The sequence below is a fragment of the Triturus cristatus genome, chromosome 3_1 (assembly GCF_964204655.1).
Source record: "Triturus cristatus chromosome 3_1, aTriCri1.1, whole genome shotgun sequence".
Lineage (NCBI taxonomy): Eukaryota > Metazoa > Chordata > Amphibia > Caudata > Salamandridae > Triturus > Triturus cristatus.
The window spans coordinates 805,258,289-805,279,368 of NC_140583.1; the positions used below are offsets into that span (position 1 = coordinate 805,258,289).

The following is a 21,080-nucleotide window of genomic DNA, read 5'->3' on the forward strand; positions in this document are numbered from 1 at the left end:
GGGGCTTGGGCCCTGTCGTGCGGGGAGGGAGCAAGCCCTTCGTGTGGCCTGTCCAACAGTCCCCAACTACCATCACTTGAAATGTATCCAGATTGTCATGTGGTGTGAGCGGGTTACGACTTTGGTTTACAATCGTTCCCGCTGGGTCTGTCTATTTCCAGATTACATACCAGCTCCCTCTCTGCCAACCAGTCTCTTCCACCAAACACAAACCTTCTCAGGGTTGCTAGACCTTCTATATCCCCAATACATAGACTATCAAAGGTGCAGTCACGCGATTCTTCAAAAGTAATTGGTGTTTTCCGGTTTGTGTCTTAAGTTCTTCCGCTCACACAACTTCAGCAATTTCAGCTTGCGCACAAACAGGAATATATCGATTCTGGTCTTAGAATAATTAAAATTCACAATTGGGCAGAAAGAGTCCTAACTTTAAGAGTGCATGTTCTTCCTCACTCAGTGGGGATGATAAATTGATTACTGTTATTGTTTCCTAACCCATCATGTTGTCTTCTTGTTCTGCCATGTGGCACCACCTCTTTGCTCTCGGCTTGTGCCTCCCTTCCTTGTCTTTTTCCTCCTTCGCTGATGCCTCCTCTTTCTCTTGGGAGCTTTCTGTGAGGCTGATTTTGTTGTAAAAAACGATATTCTTCTAGAGTAGTGAAAGGTGCCATATTCAATGTGCCAGATGCCTGAATATCATCCATATCAGAATAGTTGCCAGAACTGGATTCGGATGTTGTCATTTCCTGCTGTCTGAGTGACTGTGTTTGCTTGAATTCCTTCCGTGCCACATCATATTTCCTACCAACAGTCAAAATTCTTCCAGAGCCATCATCAATTTTGTCTCTTAGGAACTTGCGTTTTTCTTTGTCTTTATCTCCTCCTCATATTTGGAATGTCTTAATTCAAGCTCCTTCAGGCAATGTTGCACCTCATTCTGTTTTCTCCTTTAATTTCTTAATATCCAGTTCCACCTCTTCCAATTCTACTGCCTCATATTTTGACAGAAGGCCCAACATGTTCTTACGGGTCCCTGCCATTAAGATGGACAATTCCTCTGATAACTTAGAATGCAGATTCTAACATGTCGCGGTAATTAAAATCCTTAATCCCCGAGGTACTCTGCCCACATTTATGTAAGTGTTAAGGGAGATAACTTCCAAGCAGTGGTTAATCTCTTTTCTGCGCAACTTTTCGTAATGATACAGATCTTGTTTTAGGTAGTTGGTAAATTCAAAGCACCATTTCCAGTACCGCAAGTATGTCCTGATTTTATTTTCATCAAAAAGTTCCTTTGCTACATTTATTTTCTTGCGAATAGTTTCACACATCTTTCGTCCAAGCAAATCGTCTCTCCAGTGTCCTTGTTACAATGATGACCAATTCCTTTTCTAGCTGATTTGTATCCGTTCAATATCAAAATGACAGCACTCCTACCAGTAAAACCGAATCACTTCTTGTGAGAAAGTGCCCTCTTTCTGCATGGTTGCCCCCACTTTTTGCTGAATTGCTGATGTGCTTTGACTGAGTGTGCCCTGGGCTCCTGCTAATGAGGTACCCTGGGCCTATGTTCTTTCCCTAAAACTGCATTGAAGCCTAAACCCAATTGGCATCTCTGGCCACAGGTCAGCCCCTGGTAAATGGTACCACAGGTATGCAGGGCACTGTGATCAGAGAAGGCCTCTAAGGGTTGCAGCACTTATTGTGCGACCCTTAGAGGTCCTGTACCCGGACACTCCCTCACTGCTTTTGCAGGCTGCGTGTCTTGGTGCAGAAAAAGGTGAAGAGTCGACATGACACACATCCCTGTGTACCATGCCTACAACCCTGGCCTGGATCAGTCACCCCTCTAGCTGAGTACACTATACCAGGGGTGAGGGTACAGGTGCATGAACCCTGTACCCCTACAGTGTCTAAGTCCATTCTTAGACATTGTAAGTGCAGTGCTGCTATTACGTGTATATGGTGCTGGGAGTTTGCCATTACGAACTCCGCAGCACCATAATGGCTACACTGAAAACTGAGAAGTTTGGTATTAAACTTCTCAGCACATTAAACCCACACTGATTCCAGTGTGGGATTTAATGAAACATGCACACATGGGGCATCTTAGAGATGCCCCCTGAAAACTAACCTACCACTAGTGTCCAGGCTCAATGGTTGCTTTCAGATGCCACCACCAGACATATTTCTGGTCCCCTGGGTCGAGAGCCTGCTGCCGCTGGGGCCTGAAACAATGCACATCATGGGACGAGGTGCCAAGCCTACTCCCCCAGGATGGGCAGGGTTCACGAAGGGGAAGCTTCAAAGGCTTGCCGCCTTTGTGAGCTTCCCCAGGCCACTTGCTGCTCTCAGCAACTGGTCCCCACTGGTTCTGACCCCCCACTTTTGGGCACAAGAACCGGCGGGAAAAACAAGTGAGGAAGAGAGGTGTGCCCACCACTGGCATCTCCACCCCTCAGGTGGGGGAGGCGAGGTGAAGCACAACTCTGTCCACACCTTCTTGAAGATGAGAGGACTCAGCCAACCAGGGACAGGCTCATGCCCCCCTCCCATTGGAGGGTGGCATAATAGGAGGTGCACCCACCCCAGGCAAGGGACTTATTGGTCCCTGCCTTTTACCTCTGCGCCAAAACCCCTGGTCGTGCAACCATAGGTAAGGCACCTTCCCTTATCTACTCTAGTGATCAGTTATTGGCACTGAATAGGTGCATAAGGACATCTGGCTGTGTTTGCTTCGCGCCCGGCACAGAGCTGGGACCCATAATAAAGTCCTGTTCGGCGTGTCAAACAACCTTGCCAGGATTGGGATTTTCTAATTTATCTAGGGAGATTTTGGAGAAGGGTTCGAATAAAAAGAAGGCAGATTCTGTGCTTAATTGTCTATTGGTGAGTGCACGCTCTCTAGTGAAACATGGTGTTGAATGTGCAACCCTAATAAAGGGTGGTAATATTAAGGTTGCCTTTATAACAGAAACATGGACAGATGAGGCGTCAGGCCCAGACCTAGTGAAAGCAACACCTCCTGGATTTATATGCCACACGGCAAATAGACCTAAAAAAGGAGGAGGACTGGCAGTAATCTATCATAGCTCTATCAAAGCTACTTTTGATATAATTTTTAATACCTTTTATGAAGCACTGTCCTTCTTTCTCAGCCTTTCTCATCGTCACATGTTTAGGGGTATCCTAGTGTATAGACCTCCGGGTCCTAGGAATCCGTTTTTAGCTGAGGTGGGTACGCTCTTGGAGGTGGGCATGAGCTTTGACTCGCACACAATATTGGGAGATTTTAATTTGTATTTGGAGGCTGACGCTGATAAAGACACTGCAAACTTTTAAGATTTAATGAGTAGTGTTGAGCTAAAACAACTAGTGAAGGGACCCACTCATTTGGGCACACATTGGATGGGATCTTTTCACATTCCCCATACCTTTCAGTTACAGATGTGCTTCCTTTATCTTGGTCGGATCATGCGGCCATCATGTTTGAGCTGACCATCCAGGAAGGCCAGGGCAGGGACTCTTCTTCTAGGAAAAACAAGGAAATTAGAACCTGGAACAAGGTAGGAGGGAAAGAACTAACTGAGCTGCTACTTTCAACGCAGGGATCTTTGACCTCGGAGGTGGAGGAAGCTTCCTCCGTGTACACAGCATGGGTAGAGGATGCCTGCTACATTGTAGCCCCTAAGAAAGTAATCATTCCCAAAAGGACACAGCCCACGGCTCCTTGGTATTCTCAGGAAGTAAGGGCACAAAAATTGAAATGTAAACAATTGGAACGGTCCTGGAGGAAGGAGTATCATCTAGCTGAAAGAGCAATATATAAACAAGGCCTTCTATGTTATAAACAGATGCTATTCGAAACTAAGCGTGAGTTCTTTGCCGAACAGATTAAACTAGCCAGTAACTCCCCAAAGGAATTATATAAAGTAGTTATCAGGCTGGCACATCCACACCCTGCAACTATCATAACCAGTCAGGAATTTTGTGAAGAAATTGCTACTTTTTTCCAGACTAAAGTGGAAGCTATTTTTAGCACTATTAAGGACCCCATTGGCAGTGTACCAGGAGATTTGATACATGGCGCTAAGGCAGTGCCTGTGTTAAAATTTAGTATGGATAGTTTTCCATCAATATCCTACTTAGACACGCTCAAGCTTCTCTTATCTGCCAAATCAGGCTCACCCTATGATCCGTGTCCAGTAGCAATAGCAAAATTGGCCTCTGAACCCATAGCATTGACTCTTACACCTCTCTTCAACGCTATGTTCTCCGAAGGACTTTTTCCTTAATTATGGAAAACTGCATCGGTCCTGCCACTCTTTAAAAAAAAAAAAAAGAAAAAAAAAAAAAAAAAAACCTTGTTCGCATATTAAAGACCCAAGCAGCTTCCGCCCCATCTCACGCCTCCCTCTGCCCTCCAAACTGGTGGAGAAATACATGAAGCCTAAATTGAGCTCTTACCTATGTGAAGCCAAGGTTTTGGACCCCACCCAATTTGGGTTTAGGGAAGGGCACAGTACTGAAACTGCCCTTCTTAAATCCACGGAAGAGATTTGGAGAGGGTTGGACCAGGGAGGAAAGGCGGTGCTGATCCTGCTTGATCTCTCCGCTGCCTTCGATACGGTCCACCATGGAGTATTGATGGACCGTTTGTTGGCTTGCGGAGTAAGGGATAAAGCCTGGACTCTCCTTAAATCCTTCCTCTCAGACAGATGTCAGTCAGTCTCACTGGTGAGTTTGTCTCCAAGCCTTTTTTCGCTTCCATGTGGGGTTCCTCAGGGGTCTTCCCTGAGCCCTACGCTCTTTAATGTTTACGTATCCTCTTTGGCTTCTTTGATTAAGTCTTTTGGCTTTTGTTTAACATCTTATGCCGATGATACTCAAATTGTGATCTCCCTTCAACCAGGGCAGGAGAAGGCATTGGGTGAGAGGCTACATGATTGTATGGAAGCAGTAAGAGGCTGGATGACGCAAAACTGCCTGAAGCTGAATGCTGGTAAAACAGAGGTAATCCTATTTGGGAATAATGTTAAGCTTTGGACCCCTAGTTGGTGGCCAGAGTCTATGGGGACCCTTCATGTACCATCCAGAAAAGTCAAGAACCTGGGTGTGGTACTGGGTGAACATCTTGACATGCGTGATCAAGTGAATACCGTGGTCTCTGCTACCTCCTATATTCTCTGGACCACGAGGAAAATGTTGCCTCTTTTACAGGCAGACTGTAAGCGTACAGTGGTTACGACCTTGATTATGTCAAGACTAGACTACTGTAACAGTCTTTATTTAAATATGCAGGAGCGCAGCTTACAAAAACTCCAGATGCTCCAGAATTCAGCAGCCAGGCTGCTTACTGGAACCTCGAAATTTGCATCTATCTCGAGCTCAATAAAAAAACTTCACTGGTTGCCTGTAAAAAAGCGAATCCTCTTTAAATCCCTCTGCTTAGTTTTCCGAGCGCTCCAGGACATAGGCCCACTTCATCTGAAACAACAATTTCAGTGGTATGTGCCAGGAAGATCGTTGCGCTCATTAGGAGCAAAACTAACTGTAGTACCCACCACAAGGAGAGCTAGATGGGGAGGCAGAAGCTTTTCCGCTGGGGCAGCTAAGGCCTGGAATGAACTTCCTTTTAGCTTGAGAAACTCTAAGGACTTATTTGCATTTAGGAAAGTGCTCAAAACATGGCTGTTTTAATTCTTCTGGCCGGAACCGTTAGTTAGGAGGACTGTAGCAAGCGCCAGGACACCTTAGGGTAATCGTGCGCTATATAAGTTTTACTAACGTAACATAACCCCTGAACCTAGCTTCCTCAGACAAGAACCTGCAAGAAAAAGGACCAAACAGCCGTGCAGCAGCTAACAAGAGGAAAACGCCCACTGACTTAGCCCCAGCCCTACCCGCCTGTCTCCCCCTCAAACCCGCTCCTGTGAAATCCCAGTGTGTCCTGTAGCCAGCTACCTTGAAAACCCCGGAGGACCTGCCTGCCTTCAAGCACAAAGACATTGTCTCCCGTGAACACCGGATTTGTTCACCTGCAACCTCTGGCTCAGCCGGATACTGCGGATCTGTCCCACTCTGCACCCGCTGTCCACGGCCAGAGCTAGAGAGGGCAAACACCACGAGTAGGTCACCCCGGCGAGCCTGACCCGAGATCAGGTGACCCCTTACCTGCCTCCAGTCAATGCCTGCAGCCTAAATCCAGAAGGCCCCCCTAACCTGGACCAGGAGCTGGTAAGATCCGACCCGAAAAGGCACCTCTGCCCCTGACGCCCCACAAATTTGTGTGCCCAAACCAATGATGCCTAACTAACCCCTAACTTACCTCTCGAAGTGGTGGTCGCACCCAGAAGACCTTCGTCTCCAAGCCTGCTGTGTCGTTCCAAACTGGAGCTTCTCCATTGAAAACAGCGCGTCCGACGTCGAAACAGCACTCTGCACCCGGCTGCCCTAGTGCCGCTGAGGGTGCACCTTTGGTGCTACTTTGTTTCCCCATTTGCTCTGAGCTAAAGTCCAGGAGCTTTGCTCCCACAGCCAAGTGGCCTGCTAGTCAGCAGCCACCAACCGGTGGCCCCCTATCCCCATTGGATCTCTGCACCCGGCTGCCCTAGTGCCGCTGAGTGTGTAACTAGAGTCCATCCTTGACCCTGGGGGACCCCTGAGTCTGCCCCCAGAACTTCGACTACCAAATACTTACCTCAAAACCGATAACACTATGTTCGAGGCATATGAGCTGTAGATCCCACACTTGTGCATAGATCGCCATCTGGTGTTGGGACCAGATGTTTGCACTTTGCTGTTGTCCTGGAAAGTCTTTGGAAGTCACAAGTTAGGTGACTCCTCCTATAGACAATAGTGCGCATGGGCATCGACTCCATCGTCAGATTGTTTTTTTCCGCCATCGGGCTTTGATGTGTTCGTCGCGCTCCAGTTCGGTGCCGCTACCGATCCAACTTTCGACGCTCAATCCTTTACCCTTTCTCCGGTATTGTCTCGATCGCGTTCCCTATTCGCGCATCTCTACAGAATCGAAACCGTCGATTCCGGTCGTCGACGCAGGCCCTTGGGCCTACCTACGCCATTAGACCTGGCTCATGGGAAGGACTCCTTTTAAAAAGTGTCCTCCATGTGGATCCAAATTTCCACACACAAATCTACATGAGGTGTGTAACCTCTGCCTTTCGCCGGAGCATGAGGCCAAAGACTGTCCAGCTTGCGCCTCTTTCAGCTCCAAGAAAATGATCCTGGATCGTCAAGCTCGAAGGAACATGGCTCGATCCTCAACATCCATTCTGGACGATATCTTCCAAGAGGGCGTCTATGTACCAGAGCAGGAGCGGGTCGAAGAAGGCGTCATCAGCGCTTCCGAAGCCGACGACTCCGACATCGAATACATCACTCCAGGGCAGCGGGTCGTGAGTACAGACGTCGACCCCCCCCCCCCCCCCCCCTCCCCCCTCCCCCCCCCCCTCCCCCCTCCCCCTCCCCCCACCCACCCCCAAAAAGGCTTTGGTAACACCTTCATCTTCTGGCCTAGGTGCACGCAGGGACAAAACTTCCCACGCCCCGCCTTTGGTTCCAGCAAAAAAGTCAACAAACAAGCCTTCAGGTCACTCTGGATCTAATCAGCCTGTCGTCCATGCCGAAACACCATCAAAAAGAAACTGCCGTCCCGCTCCGTGCCGATTAGTTCCACACCGGCACATTCGGCACCGAAACCTCCTGGCACCGAACCCTCCACACCAAAAAAAACCCATCGGAACCGACCAAAAAAACGCTTCCAAAGAGCACAGACACTCAACCTTCGGAACCGAAAAAACCCTCAGAGTCGAACAAACAATCTGTTTCAAAGACTCCTTCGGAACCAAAGAAACATCTCGATCCCAAGCCTAAGCAATGTAAATAAGCTTCGGAACCGGTGCCACGTAAACATTCGGAACCGAAAAAATCCGAACCGAAGCAACAACCTCCACAAGAGCTTTTCCTACCTGACCCAAATCAAAAAACTCTTCTAAAAGACCCAAAAACAGGTGAACTCGTACTCCGCTCCAGGAAAAGGAAAATGGACACGCCTGTACCGGCTCCATTACCACCAAAGAAGAGAGACATTGCCACATCTCCTCTCGGAGTTCCTTCTCCACCTCCACCTCCCCCTCCCCCTCCACACCACTCTCCTACCCCATCGCCACTTCCCTCACCATCTCCTCCACCAGAGAACGATGATGATGATACCTCTGAGGACGGAGGGGACTGAGGAGACAATGAATCTTTAGATGAACCCGGTCATCCTGATTCCCCAGGGGAGCCATGGGACAACTATGGCACACCAGATGTCCCTGATGTACCACAGGAAGATATATATCCTTCTAGACCTTCCCCTCCAGAAGACACTATGGGGTTCACACAACTTATACACAGGGCTGCACATTACCACGGGGTGAATCTCCACACAGACCCTGTAGAAGAAGATTTTCAAATGGACACATTTGAGACATCCCAAAGATCCACCTCTGTTCTCCCTATGTTAAAGGGGGTAATTAAACACGCACCCGAGGTGTTAAAAGATCTCGTAAGGACTAGGGTTATTAACCCCAGAATAGAAAAGAATTATAAATCTGCCCCAGCTGACCCTGTTTATATCAAAGGTCAGATCCCATTGGATTCCTTAATGGTCTCCAACACCAGGAAAAGGGCTAACTCCCAAACATCCGGCGATGCTCCACCTCCTGATAAGGAGTCAAAACTATTAGACGCCTCTGGCAGAAGGACAGCGTCACAAGCAGCCAACATATGGCGAATTGCAAACGCACAAGCCTTGCTGGCTAGATATGATAGGGCACACTATGACGAACTAGAGACCCTATTACAACATCTTCCAGATAAGTACAAGACAAAAGCCAATGATCTCATTCTGGAGGGTAAACTTATAACCAATACCTCCATTCGTTGTGCTCTAGATGTGGCAGACACCGCCTCCCGAGCCATCAACACAAGTGTTCTTTTACGTAGACATGCATGGCTACGTATTTCAGGGTTTAAACCAGAAGTAAAAACTTTCATACTCAACCAACCATATGATCAGGAACATTTATTTGGCCCTGCTGTAGATTCATCTTTGGAAAAGATGAAAAAAGACACCAACACCGCCAAATCAATGGGAGCCTTACAATCTCAAGCCCCCAGACGTTCCTTTCGTCACTCCTCTTATAGAGGCACCTCTAGAGGTTATTCCTCTGACAACCCCTCCACTTCCTACAAAAGTCCCACCCAAACAACCTTTACCAGAGGTTATCATAGAGGAAGCTACAGAGGCGTTATTAACAAAGGCAGAGGCAAAACTAACAATACTCACTCCGCCTCCACCCCCACCCATTGACTTCCCTCCACTCCCCCTGAACCATTCCACTCCGGTCGGGGCAAGACTGCTACAATTCCTACCTGTCTGGAGCAAAATCACTACAGACAGGTGGGTGAGACAAATCATTCAAACCGGTTATTGTGTAGAACTCACCTCTACTCCCCCAAACATGCAACCCAGACAGCACCCAATGTCAACAGAACATTTATCGCTGCAAAAGCAAGAAGTGCTTTCCCTCCTACAAAAACATGCAATAGAACCAGTTCCCCTGCATCAGCAAAACACGGGAGTTTACTCCCTGTACTTCCTCATTCCAAAGAAGGACGAGACCCATCCTGGACCTCAGACCTCAGACCCCTAAACCTGTACATACAATCAGACCATTTTCACATGGTCACACTTCAACAGGTCCTTCCTCTGCACACACAAGGCGATTTCCTTGCCACCCTAGTTCTCGAGGATGCCTACTTCCATATTCCCATTCACCCCGCTCACAAGAAATATCTCAGATTTGTAGTAGACGGTCAGCATTAGCAATTCAAGGTTCTCCCATTCGGAGTCACCACAGCACCCAGAGTCTTCACAAAATGTCTAGCAGTAGTTGCAGCTCACCGAAGAAGACCACAAATTCTCGTCTTCCCATACTTAGACGACTGGCTCATAAAAGCCAAGTCATACAGCCAGTCTGTAAATCACACACACGCCACAATCCAACTACTTCACGACTTAGGATTCACCATAAACCTCACAAAGTCTCACCTACAACCGTCCCACATCCAGCAGTATCTCGGTGCCACAATAGACACCTCAAAAAGCCTTGCATATCCCAGTCCACCCAGGATAGCAAGCATACAAAGTCTCATTACAAAATTTCAACCACAACACTCGCTTCCAGTTCGAGTGTTCATGCAGCTCATGGGGATGATGGCCTCTTGCATAGTCATAGTACCTCATGCCAGACTCCACATGCGTCCCCTACAGGAATGCTTAGCACGTCAGTGGAACCAGGCTCAAGGTCAGCTGACAGATCTGGTGTTGGTGGACGGCCGCACACATCGCTCTCTGCACTGGTGGAACACACAAAACCTTTCCAAAGGGCGACCGTTCTTAGAGCCGGTTCCACAGATTGTACTAACAGCAGAGGCATCGCTCACCGGCTGAGGAGCTCATCTATTACATCATACTGTCCAAGGCAAATGGACACCTCAGCAAAAATTACTCCACATCAATCACCTGGAGTTACTAGCAATATTTCTGGCATTAAAATCATTCCAGAAACAAATATCAGGCAAAGCTGACCTAGTCTGCACCAACAATATGACAGAAATGTACTATATACAACAACAAGGCTGGACACACTCCCTACAGCTCTCTCAACTAGCGCAGAGCATATGGAGGTGGGCTATTCCTCAAAACATTTTTCTCCTAGCCCAACACGTTCCAGGAGTCCAAAACAGCATAGCGGAACTGTTAAGTCGTCAGACACAACAGATTCATGAATGGGAACTTCATCCACAAGTTCTTCAACCGTTTTTCCGAATGTGGGGGCAGCCACAGACCGATCTCTTCGCCACACATTACAACACAAAATGCCCAGGCTTCGCCTCCCGGATATCCACACCCATTGTCCAAAGGCAATGCGCTATGGATGAATTGGTCTGGCAAATTTGCGTACGCTTTTCCGCCTCTCCCACTCATTCCATTGGTGGTGCGCAAACTGCAGCAACACTCACTGACACTCATCCTAGTTGCTCCAACATGGGCCAGACAACCATGATACACAACACTGCTGGAACAATCAGTGGTCACACACTACACCTCTCCCCACGCCTGTTAACACAGAACTGTGGAGAGATCAGACACCCGGACCCAGCACAGCTCAACCTAGCGATCTGGCTCCTGAAGTCTTAGAATTTGGTTACCTTAACCTACCCCCTGACTGTATGAATGTTATCAAAGAGGCTAGACGCCCCACCACTAGAGCCTGTTATGCAGCCAAGTGGAAAACATTTGTAATAAACTGTAATAACAACAGCATCAATCCTTTAGATGTGTCTATTCAGCACATCATATGTTACCTACTACATCTTCAAAGGTGTAATCTAGCATACACATCTATTAGGTTACACCTCGCTGCCATAGCAGCTTACTTACAAAATAAACAACACTTGTCATTATTCAGGGTACCTGCCATTAAAGCATTTATGGAAGGCCTTAAAAGAATAATTCCTCCTAGGATACCACCCTCACCAGTGTGGAATTTAAACATTGTCCTCACAAGACTAATGGGCCCTCCATTCGAACCTCTGCATAAATGCGAGCTACAATTTCTTACATGGAAAGTCGCTTTCCTTGTGGCCATTACTTCTCTTAGAAGAGTCAGTGAGCTACAAGCACTAACTATTCAAGAACCATTTTTACAACTACATCATAACAAAGTGGTTCTCAGGACAAATCCCAAATTCCTTCCTAAAGTTATCTCCCCTTTTCATCTCAATCAGTCTGAGTTGCCAGTCGTAGAAAGAGCTCTTCATACTCTAGACGTAAAAAGAGCACTCCTTTATTATATTGACAGAACAAAACCTTTTCGCAAAACAAAAAAACTTTTTGTATCCTTCTCACCACCACATAAAAGCAATCCTATATCAAAATCTGGGATTGCAAGGTGGATTGTCAAATGTATACACATTTTCTATCACAAAGCAAAACGTACATTATCTATCCCCCCATAAGCCCACTCTACCCGAAAGATAGGGGCTTCAATGGCATTTTTAGGAAACATTCCCTTAGATGATATCTGCAAGGCAGCTACATGGTCTTCACCGCACACATTCACAAAACACTATTGTGTAGATGTGCAGGCAAAGCAACAAGCTAGTGTGGGCCAAGCTGTACTTAAAACACTATTTCAAACTACTACAACAGGCACTGGTAATCGCCGCTAAGGAGGAGTACTGCTATGCAATCTATGCATAAGTGTGTGATCTACAGCTCATATGCCTCGATCGGAAAATGCTACTTACCAGTATGCATCTGTTCTTGGCATGTAGAGCTGTAGATCCACACACGCCCACCCACCTCCCCGGCTACCTTTATCTGTTCCAATATTATCTTATTTAGATACAACATACATGGACATCTTTTCTGTTTCTTACAAAACTCCATCATTTCCCTTCTTGGCGAAAAAACAATCTGACGATGGAATCGATGCCCTTGCGCACTATTCTCCAAAAGGAGGAGCCACCTATCTCTTGACTTCCAAAGACTTTCCAGGACAACAACAAAGTGTAAACATCCGGGCCCAACACCAGATGGTGATCTATGCATAAGTGTGTGGATCTACAGCTCTACATGCCAAGAACAGATGCATACTGGTAAGTAGCATTTTCCTTTCCTCCATAGGATAACATTGATTGTTTTTCTGTGAAAAGATTTTAAGTGTGAAGTTTGAGAAACTAAAGAAATAATCTAACAAACGATTTTACTTACCTGTTTTCAGGAAATGTCCCAGAGTAGTATGTAGATATACTACTCTGTGTAAGCCTAGTGATTTACTAAAAAGCCTATTCAAGTCTATGTACTGCATTTACTAAGTATTGCATTTCTCTACATCCATACTGTAAATCAAACCAAAGTGCATATACAATTATCATTCAAACTGTAATTCCATTGCATTACTACTGTAAAGTATTTATTGCTTACTGTGGCAGGCGTGCTTGGTTTCAGAAAATAAAATAACTAAAAGAATATATTTATACAAAAACAATTGGTCTGAAGTTCAGTAGTATGTTCGATAGAAATCATAATGCTGCAGCCAACGGGTAGTCACCCAAATTCGTGTGAGCAAACCCGTAGGACTCACTTGTACCAGCTGCTTTCCTGCTAACATCCACTGGAATAATGCGTTATCTGAAAGAGACACGTTAGTGATAGATTCCTTCCCAGACTGGATCCGGAAAGTTTTCGTCAGCAGTACCCCTGCGCGTCGGAAGGTGGCGTTGTGTGGCTCCGCGCCCGTCGCTGGCGTCGTATGCGCCGAGAAGACGTCACAGAGACTACTTAGGCACCACCCATGTGCGCTGACGTCAGTTCTTTCTTTTTCCGCGCCAGCAGGTGCAGATCCGGTTAGAGCACGTACCCTAGTTACTTTTTGACTAACTTTTGAGACTTTTTGTCTTTCATTTTTGAGTCTTTGACTCCTGGTGCCACGTAGGGATGCCTTGGTTTAAATGCTTTCGACTTACGATGACGGTGGTCGACCCCCATGGCGTCTGTCTCTACTGACTGGAGTGCGACCATGACTCCCAGTCATGTTCAGACTGTCTGGCCATGGTTCCAAAGGCCTTACGTTAGCGGTTCCATAAGCTGCTTGAGGCCCGGCAGTCGTCTCCGCGCCATTCTAGGTCCAGGGGTCGATCGAGTGACCGACCGCGGAGCCATCATCATCGCTCCTCGGGGTCGAAGTCTTCACATTCAGAATCGGGTAAGAGACGTCATAGGGGGCCGAGGGTACCTCCCCCGTGGCTCCTTTGGACCCTGAGTCCCGCGGCCTACCCACCTTATCTGGGTCCGTCGGCAACTCCGGCCCTGGTGCAAGCTTTCCTTGCTGCCATGGACCGCCTTTTCAGGCCTAGGGCTCACGCAGGCGCGCCTTCGGGCCCCGCGGTCCAAGCCGAGGGCCCTCCCTTGCCGGCGGCTCCGGCGCCACAAGGCCCTCTGCCAGCGGCTCTGACCCCGGCACCGCAGTGGGTTCCTTTCGTTCCACCACTGCCCTTGCCCGGTTTCCCGGACAATTTTGTCCCTGGTTAGGACCCTAATTGGGACATGGTGCCGGACTGGCACCGACCGGCGCTGTTCCCGGTGCCGTTCCACCCTTTTCATTCCCCTGTCCCTCCCCCGCCACCGCAGCCTGTTCCACGGGCAGTGCAGGATGGGGACGACTGGGAGGGGTCTGACGACCCTCTTGCACGGCAGTGCGGGTCCGAACAGGAATGGACAGATGATTTGGAGGATGCAGGTGGCCTTGACATCTCTTAACCTGGTTTTCTTTCTCCTCCTGCTGTGGCTATAGAGGAGGGCGCCACATACACTATGGTGCTCCGTAGAGCGGCTGATGCCCTTGACCTTGACCTGCCTACGGTGACCCTCAAGACTAACCTCACTGAAGTACTTCAGCCGGCAGCAAGCTCTATGGAGCCCCTGCTGCCATTCAATGAGGCATTAACTGACTTATTGATGGGTACCTGGTTTGACCAGCAACTGGGGTTCCCGTGGATAAAAACGTAGCCAGGCCCCGGGTGACCCTGCTTTTTTGACAACCCACCCAACTCCGGAGAGTCTGATCATCCAGGCCTCCACTTCCCAAAGCGCATTCGCAACCGCCCCGCCGGATAAGCAATCCAAGAAGCTGGAACAGTTCGGCAAGAACATGTTTTCTTCTGCCAGCTTGGGGCTGCGGTCGGTCAACACCGCATGCCTCTTGGGTCGCTACTCCCACGCTGTGTGGGACACTGTTGCGCAGGTGCTGCCTCAGTTTCCAGAGGAGGTCCGGACAGTGCTTTCCCAAGATGTTGCTGAGGGGAAAGATGCAGCGAGGTTTGCCATCCGGTGTGGACTGGACACCGCGGACTCACTGGGTAGGGTGATTTCCACAATAGTGGCCCTCCGTCGCCACGCCTGGTTAGGGTCAACTGGGTTTTCAGGGGATGTTCAGAGTTCTCTTTTGGACATGCCCTTTGATGGTACTCGCTTGTTTGGTGATATGGCAGATAGTGCGCTGGAGCGTTTTAAGGACTCCTGGGCTACGGCCAAGTCCTTGGGTCTCTCCACCACGCGCCCAGCCACGTCTACTTTTCGTTCCTTTCGTGGCCACGTTCATGGGCCAGAAGTAGGATGTGATTGTTATTCCCACTACTTTCTGGTCCCCAAGAAGGAGAAAGGGGGTCTGCGTCCCATCTTAGACCTCAGGAATGTCAACCGCTTCCTCTGAAAGTAGAAGTTCAAGATGTTGACTCTAGCTCAGGTCTTGGCTACCCTCGACCCTGGAGATTGGATGGTAGCGATGGACTTGCAGGACGCATATTTTCCTATCCCCGTCCTGCCAGCGCACCAACGTTACCTGGGGTTCATGGCAGGCCACGAGCATTTTCAGTTTGCCATGCTCGCCTTCGGCCTTACCAGTGCCCCTCTGGTGTTCACAAAAGTGATGGCGGTGGTCACAGCTCCTCTGCGCAGATCAGGGGTTCCAGTCTTCCCCTATCTCGATGACTGGTTGTTGAAGGCGGGCTCACCCCAGGCAGTCTTCTCCCACCTCCAGACTACTGCTGACCTCCTGCATTTGCTGGAGTTTTCCATCAACGTGCCAAAGTTGCACCTGAGCCCCTCTCAGAAGCTCCTCTTCATCGGAGCGGTTCTGGATTCGACGCACTTTCGGGTTTATCCTCCCGAGCAGCGAGTCCGGGATATTCAGGCTATGATTCCGACCTTTCAGCCTCTATCCAGGGTTTCGGTCAGGATGACCCTCCGGCTCCTGGGCCTAATGGCCTCCTGCATCCTGCTAGTGCAACATGCCAGATGGCATATGTGGGCTCTGCAGTAGGACCTAAAATTCCAGTGGGCACAGCATCAGGGCAACCTGTCCAATCACGTCCAGATTTCGGAGGGCACTGCACGGCAATTGCAGTGGTGGCTCACGAATCGCGATTGGGTCAAGGGCAGATCCCTCTCCCTTCCCCAACTGGAGCATACAGTGGTGACAGATGCGTCCCTCCTGGGATGGGGCGGCCTCTTGGGAGAGGCGGAGATCAGAGGCCTCTGGTCTCCGGCGGAGTCCAAGCTCCATATCAACCTTTTGGAGCTTCGGACGATCCGGCTTGCACTGAAAGCATTCCTCCCCTCTGTCCGGGGAAGTGTAGTGCAGGTGTTAACAGACAACACCACCGCATGTGGTATTGCACAAACAGGGCGGGGTGGGGTCGTGGACCCTATATCAGGAGGCTCTTCGCCTCTGGACATGGCTGGAACATCAAGGCATTACCTTGGTGGTTCAACACCTGGCAGGTTCTCTGAATGCCAGGGCGGACGAACTCAGCCGCCGGTGCATGATGGATCACGAATGGCGTCTGAACTCTGAGTTGGCGCAAGGACTCTTTCTGCAGTGGGGAGAGCCTTGGTTAGATCTATTCGCCACTGAAGAGAATGCGCAATGTCATCAGTTCTGCGCGTTGGAATTTCCAAGGCGACACTCGCTCGGCGACGCTTTTTGTCGCGAGTGGAGCTGCGGTCTGTTGTACGCCTTTCCGCCTATACCAAATCTACCCAGAGTGCTCAAGAAGATTCGGCGCGACCGGGCCCAAGTCATTCTTGAAGCTCCGGATTGGGCACGAATCGTTGAACAGCGCCAAAGTTGTAAACAAAACAAAAAATCCTTTCCAGTGAATAATCTGACCTACTATAATGCACAGATGGTATCTCCGTATATGTGTAATATGCAGTGTATATGTGCAGGTTCTCAGAGTGTAATATGGTGTTTTGCAGCGTGAATCCTTTTCTGGATTCACATGCTGTGCATCATTCCGCCATCTAGTGGTTGGGTCCGGAATTGTTTTTTTTTATTTGGTCTCTGTCTGCCACCATTTGGTGCCAGGTACGTCTCCTACGTGATGTCAGACTGTATGCTGGAGGTCGACCTGCGTGGTGGCCATCTTCAGATTCTTTTTTCCGCCGTTAGGTCTGGAAGCAAGACGGGAAGCTGCTTAATACTAGTTTTGAAAGTGAGGTGGGTCCATCACTTACAAGAGGAAAAGCCTTGAGTGGACCACTATGTCACCCCCCGCCCCCTTTAACAATAGTAATAAGCATGTTACATGCTGCACATTTGCATATACTGTTTAAGCCATGCCATTTTCATGCTAGTAGTTAAAAGAAAAAGATGATTGATCAAACCAGGAAGCAATGGGTTCAATTTATGAGTGCAGTAAATCATATTGAACTCTGTATTATAAGGAGAGTTGTTTCGGTGTGTAAAGCAATTTTAATATTCAATCTGGGACGTAGTAAAGACCTTTGTCATGTCAAGTATTGCAGAAATGAGCTTGAATTTGACTTTTGCACTGTAGTAATAAATGTGTCTTGACTAGTGCAGTTGGAATGTTTTATTGAGCCACATTTATTTTAATTACCATTGCATGTTTATTTATAGAGGTGTGTGTGTGTGTGTGTGTGTGTGTGCGCGCGTACACACATACACACACACATATATATCTTAAGATATATACACGTGTGTATATATTTGTGAACGTGTTTTACGCTTAGGAATGTAGCTGTGGCAATCGGTTGAACGTGTAGACTGTTTATTGTCACGGTGTTTAAGTAGAATGACAAAATGTGTAGTCTGTGCATATTTTGCCAACTTTCACTACTGAAACTTTTTTTTTTTTGTTACTTCCACACGGCTGCTCTCCCAAGGCTGATAACAGAAATGTACGCAGCTATTCATAAAGCATCTCCCCAGGCTAGCCATCACTTACTCCTGGCATTTTCATTTCTTTCCAGAAAGAAGAAACTAAATCAGAAGAGCCCGAGAAGAAAGTTGAAGAGCCCAAGATTGAACCAGTGATGGAAGAACCTCTGTCTTTGCTCAGGACCCTGATTTTAAAGGTCTGACTCCCAAACATTTAAATGTGTGATGAATTGTGGTGGTGGGTAGTTGGGGAGGGGGTTTGTCTGGGGCCGTTTATTGGAAACGTAGACATTGCTGGATGTCCCAGATGATGTATGGCCTGACCAAAAATGTGTCATTGGAATTTCCTCTTTGTTGCTCTGAGCATCAGGTCTCCGCTCCTTTCTTAGCTACAATGGTGAAGCAATCACTTAAGCAACGTGATCTTACTGTGCCTTCTAACCACAATTTCTCCCTAAAACGTAACCTATTGTTCGAGGCATATGAGCTGCAGATTGTACACTTAGCATAGATCGCCATCTGGTGTTGGGCCTGGATGTTTGCAGTTTGTTTTTGTTCTTTGGACAGTCTTTGGAAGTCACGAGTTCGGTGACTCCTCCTTCGGTCCGTACTGCGCATGGGCTTCGGCTCCATCCTCAGATTGTTTTTTTCCGCCATCGGGCTCGGATGTGATACTTCGTGCTCCGGCTTCGAACTCCTACGGTTCCAGCCTCGATGGAAAATCCTCGTTCTTCGAGTTTCTCCATCAATCTTCATCTCTCGAAGCGGCACTTTTCTCCATCCCGTACATCAGCACCGGCCTTCGGGCCCTCCTCGACTCCGGTCCCGGCCGATGGAAAGGACTCTGTTCAAAAAGTGCCCAAAATGTGGGTCTAAATTTCCCCACACCGACCTCCATCAGGTGTGTAACCTTTGCCTCTCTCCAGAACATGAGGCTAGAGACTGCCCCGCCTGTAAGTCTTTTCGATCAAAAAAGACCATCCGGGATCGAAGAGCTCGACGCACCATGGCGCACTCTTCGACCGCGGCTCCACCAGACATCTTCGGAGACGACGCCGAAGCTTCGAGGCAACTACACACCGAGCAGGAGGACGACGTCGTCAGCGCTTCCGAGGCCGACGACTCCGACGTGGAGGACATCACACCGGCGCAGCGGGTCGTGAGTACTGTACCCCCTCCCACCCCCGCGCCCAAAACCAAAGAGACTCCAGTTACACCCTCGCCTGCAGGCCTGGGCAAAACCAAGCACACAGCTTCTATCACCCCACCTTCTGGCCCGGTGTCGAAGCCTCAGAAGTCTCACGGCAGCTCTGGCTCGAGCCAGCCGACGCCTGGTGCCGAAAAACACCATCCGGCACCGAAGAAAGTGATACCCAGCTCGACTCCGAAGCCACCGGTGCCGAAGCCTGGACTCTCGGTGCCGACAAAACACAAACACAAATCTGTCGGCACCGACGCTCCGGCGCCGAAAACTCCTTCGACGCCGAAAAAACCGGAGGCACCAAAAAAGCATGGCGCACAGAAACCATCCAAACCCTCGGCTCCGAAAACATCGGCGCCAGCGGACGATTCGGCGCCACTGGATCTCTTTACACCAGACCCTTTGCAAAAGACTCTATTTAAAGATCCAAAGACTGGGCTATTGACTTTAGTTGTCAAGAAAAGACGTCTTGACACACCGGCTCCTCCTCCACCGCCCAAGCGGAAGGACTCTGCTACTTCTCCTCTCAGAGTGCCCTCCCCACTACCTCCTCCTCCACCTCCTCCACCCCCTCCCAGGTCTCCGCCACCCTTACCTCATCACTCCCCGACCCCGTCCCAAGATCCGGATTATGGGGATCCAGATTATGACCCGGCGGACGCCCCAATGGACCCCACTCCACCGGGGACCCCAGACCCATGGGAAGACTACCACAACCCTGACATACCTGATATGCCTCAGGACGACCTATACCCATCCAGGCCGTCTCCTCCAGAGGACTCCTTAGGTTTTCACCACTTAGTGCAGAGAGCAGCACACTACCATGGGGTGGACATACATAGCGAACCAGTGGAAGACGACTTCCTACTGGACACGTTTGACATTCAGGACAAGTCCACGTCTATTTTGCCCATGCTTAAAGGTGTCACCAAGCATGCTGCAGAGGTGTTCAAAGACCCTGTCAGGGCCAGGGTACTGAACCCTAGAATAGAAAAAAAGTACAAGGCGGCACCCACAGACCCTGCATACATTAAGGGCCCTGCTTCCTTAGATTCCCTAGTTGTGTCCACAGCTAGAAAGCGGGCTAACTCCCAGTCCTCAGGAGAAGCCCCACCACCGGACAAGGAATCCAAACTTTTAGACGCGTCTGGCAAACGCACCGCCTCCCAAGCTGCAAACATGTGGCGCATTGCAAATACACAAGCGCTACTTGCGCGCTCTGACAGAGCACACTACGACGAACTTGAGGCTCTTATGCAGCACCTCCCCGAAAAGCGCAAGGCTCATGACTTGATACAGGAGGGTAAACTAATTACAAACACCTCCATTAAGTGTGCCCTCGATGCAGCCGACACTGCTTCTAGAGCCATAAATACCAGTGTCCTGCTTCGTCGTCATGCCTGGCTCAGGATCTCAGGGTTCAAGCCTGAAGTCCAGGCGTCCATACTAAATCACCCTTTTGACCAACAAACTCTCTTTGGGCCAAAGGTGGACGAAGCGTTGGAAAAGATGAAAAAGGACACAGACACAGCAAAATCTATGGGGGCACTCCAATCACAGGCCCCTAAACGCTCCTTTCGACGCTCATCCTTTCGTGGCACAGGCAGAGGCTTCTCCACCGATAGCGCCTCTACCTCCTACAAGTCACCTCCTCAAAATACCTTTTCAAAGGGCAACCAAAGGGGTGGTTACAGAGGCAACAACAATAAGGGCAGGGGCAAAACTAACACCACCCGTTCCGCAACCCCGCCCGCACAATGACTTCCTTTCCCTCCCCCCAGACCATCCCACTCCGGTCGGGGGCAGACTACAACAATTTATCCACGCATGGGAATCCATAACATCGGACAAATGGGTGAACCAAATTATTCGGTCAGGGTACTGTCTCGAGCTAACATCTACCCCACCCAATATCCCACCAAGACACCGTCCAATGTCTCAAGAACATTCCACACTGCTCAAACAGGAGGTGCTCTCCCTCCTCCAAAAACACGCTATAGAGCACGTCCCCGTCAATCAGCAAAATCTAGGGGTCTACTCCCTGTATTTCCTTATAC

The 21,080-nt window shown here is 49.0% G+C and overlaps 1 protein-coding gene across 1 annotated transcript in view; it reads left to right on the top strand.

The window, feature by feature from the left end:
* USP40 (ubiquitin specific peptidase 40) overlaps positions 1–21,080 on the top strand; it is a 667,009-nt gene that overhangs the window by 147,636 nt on the left and 498,293 nt on the right. The window contains exon 10 of the mRNA XM_085646205.1: positions 17,915–18,019. Within this exon, the coding sequence (XP_085502331.1) occupies positions 17,915–18,019 (105 nt within the window). The remainder of the gene's footprint in view (positions 1–17,914; positions 18,020–21,080) is intronic.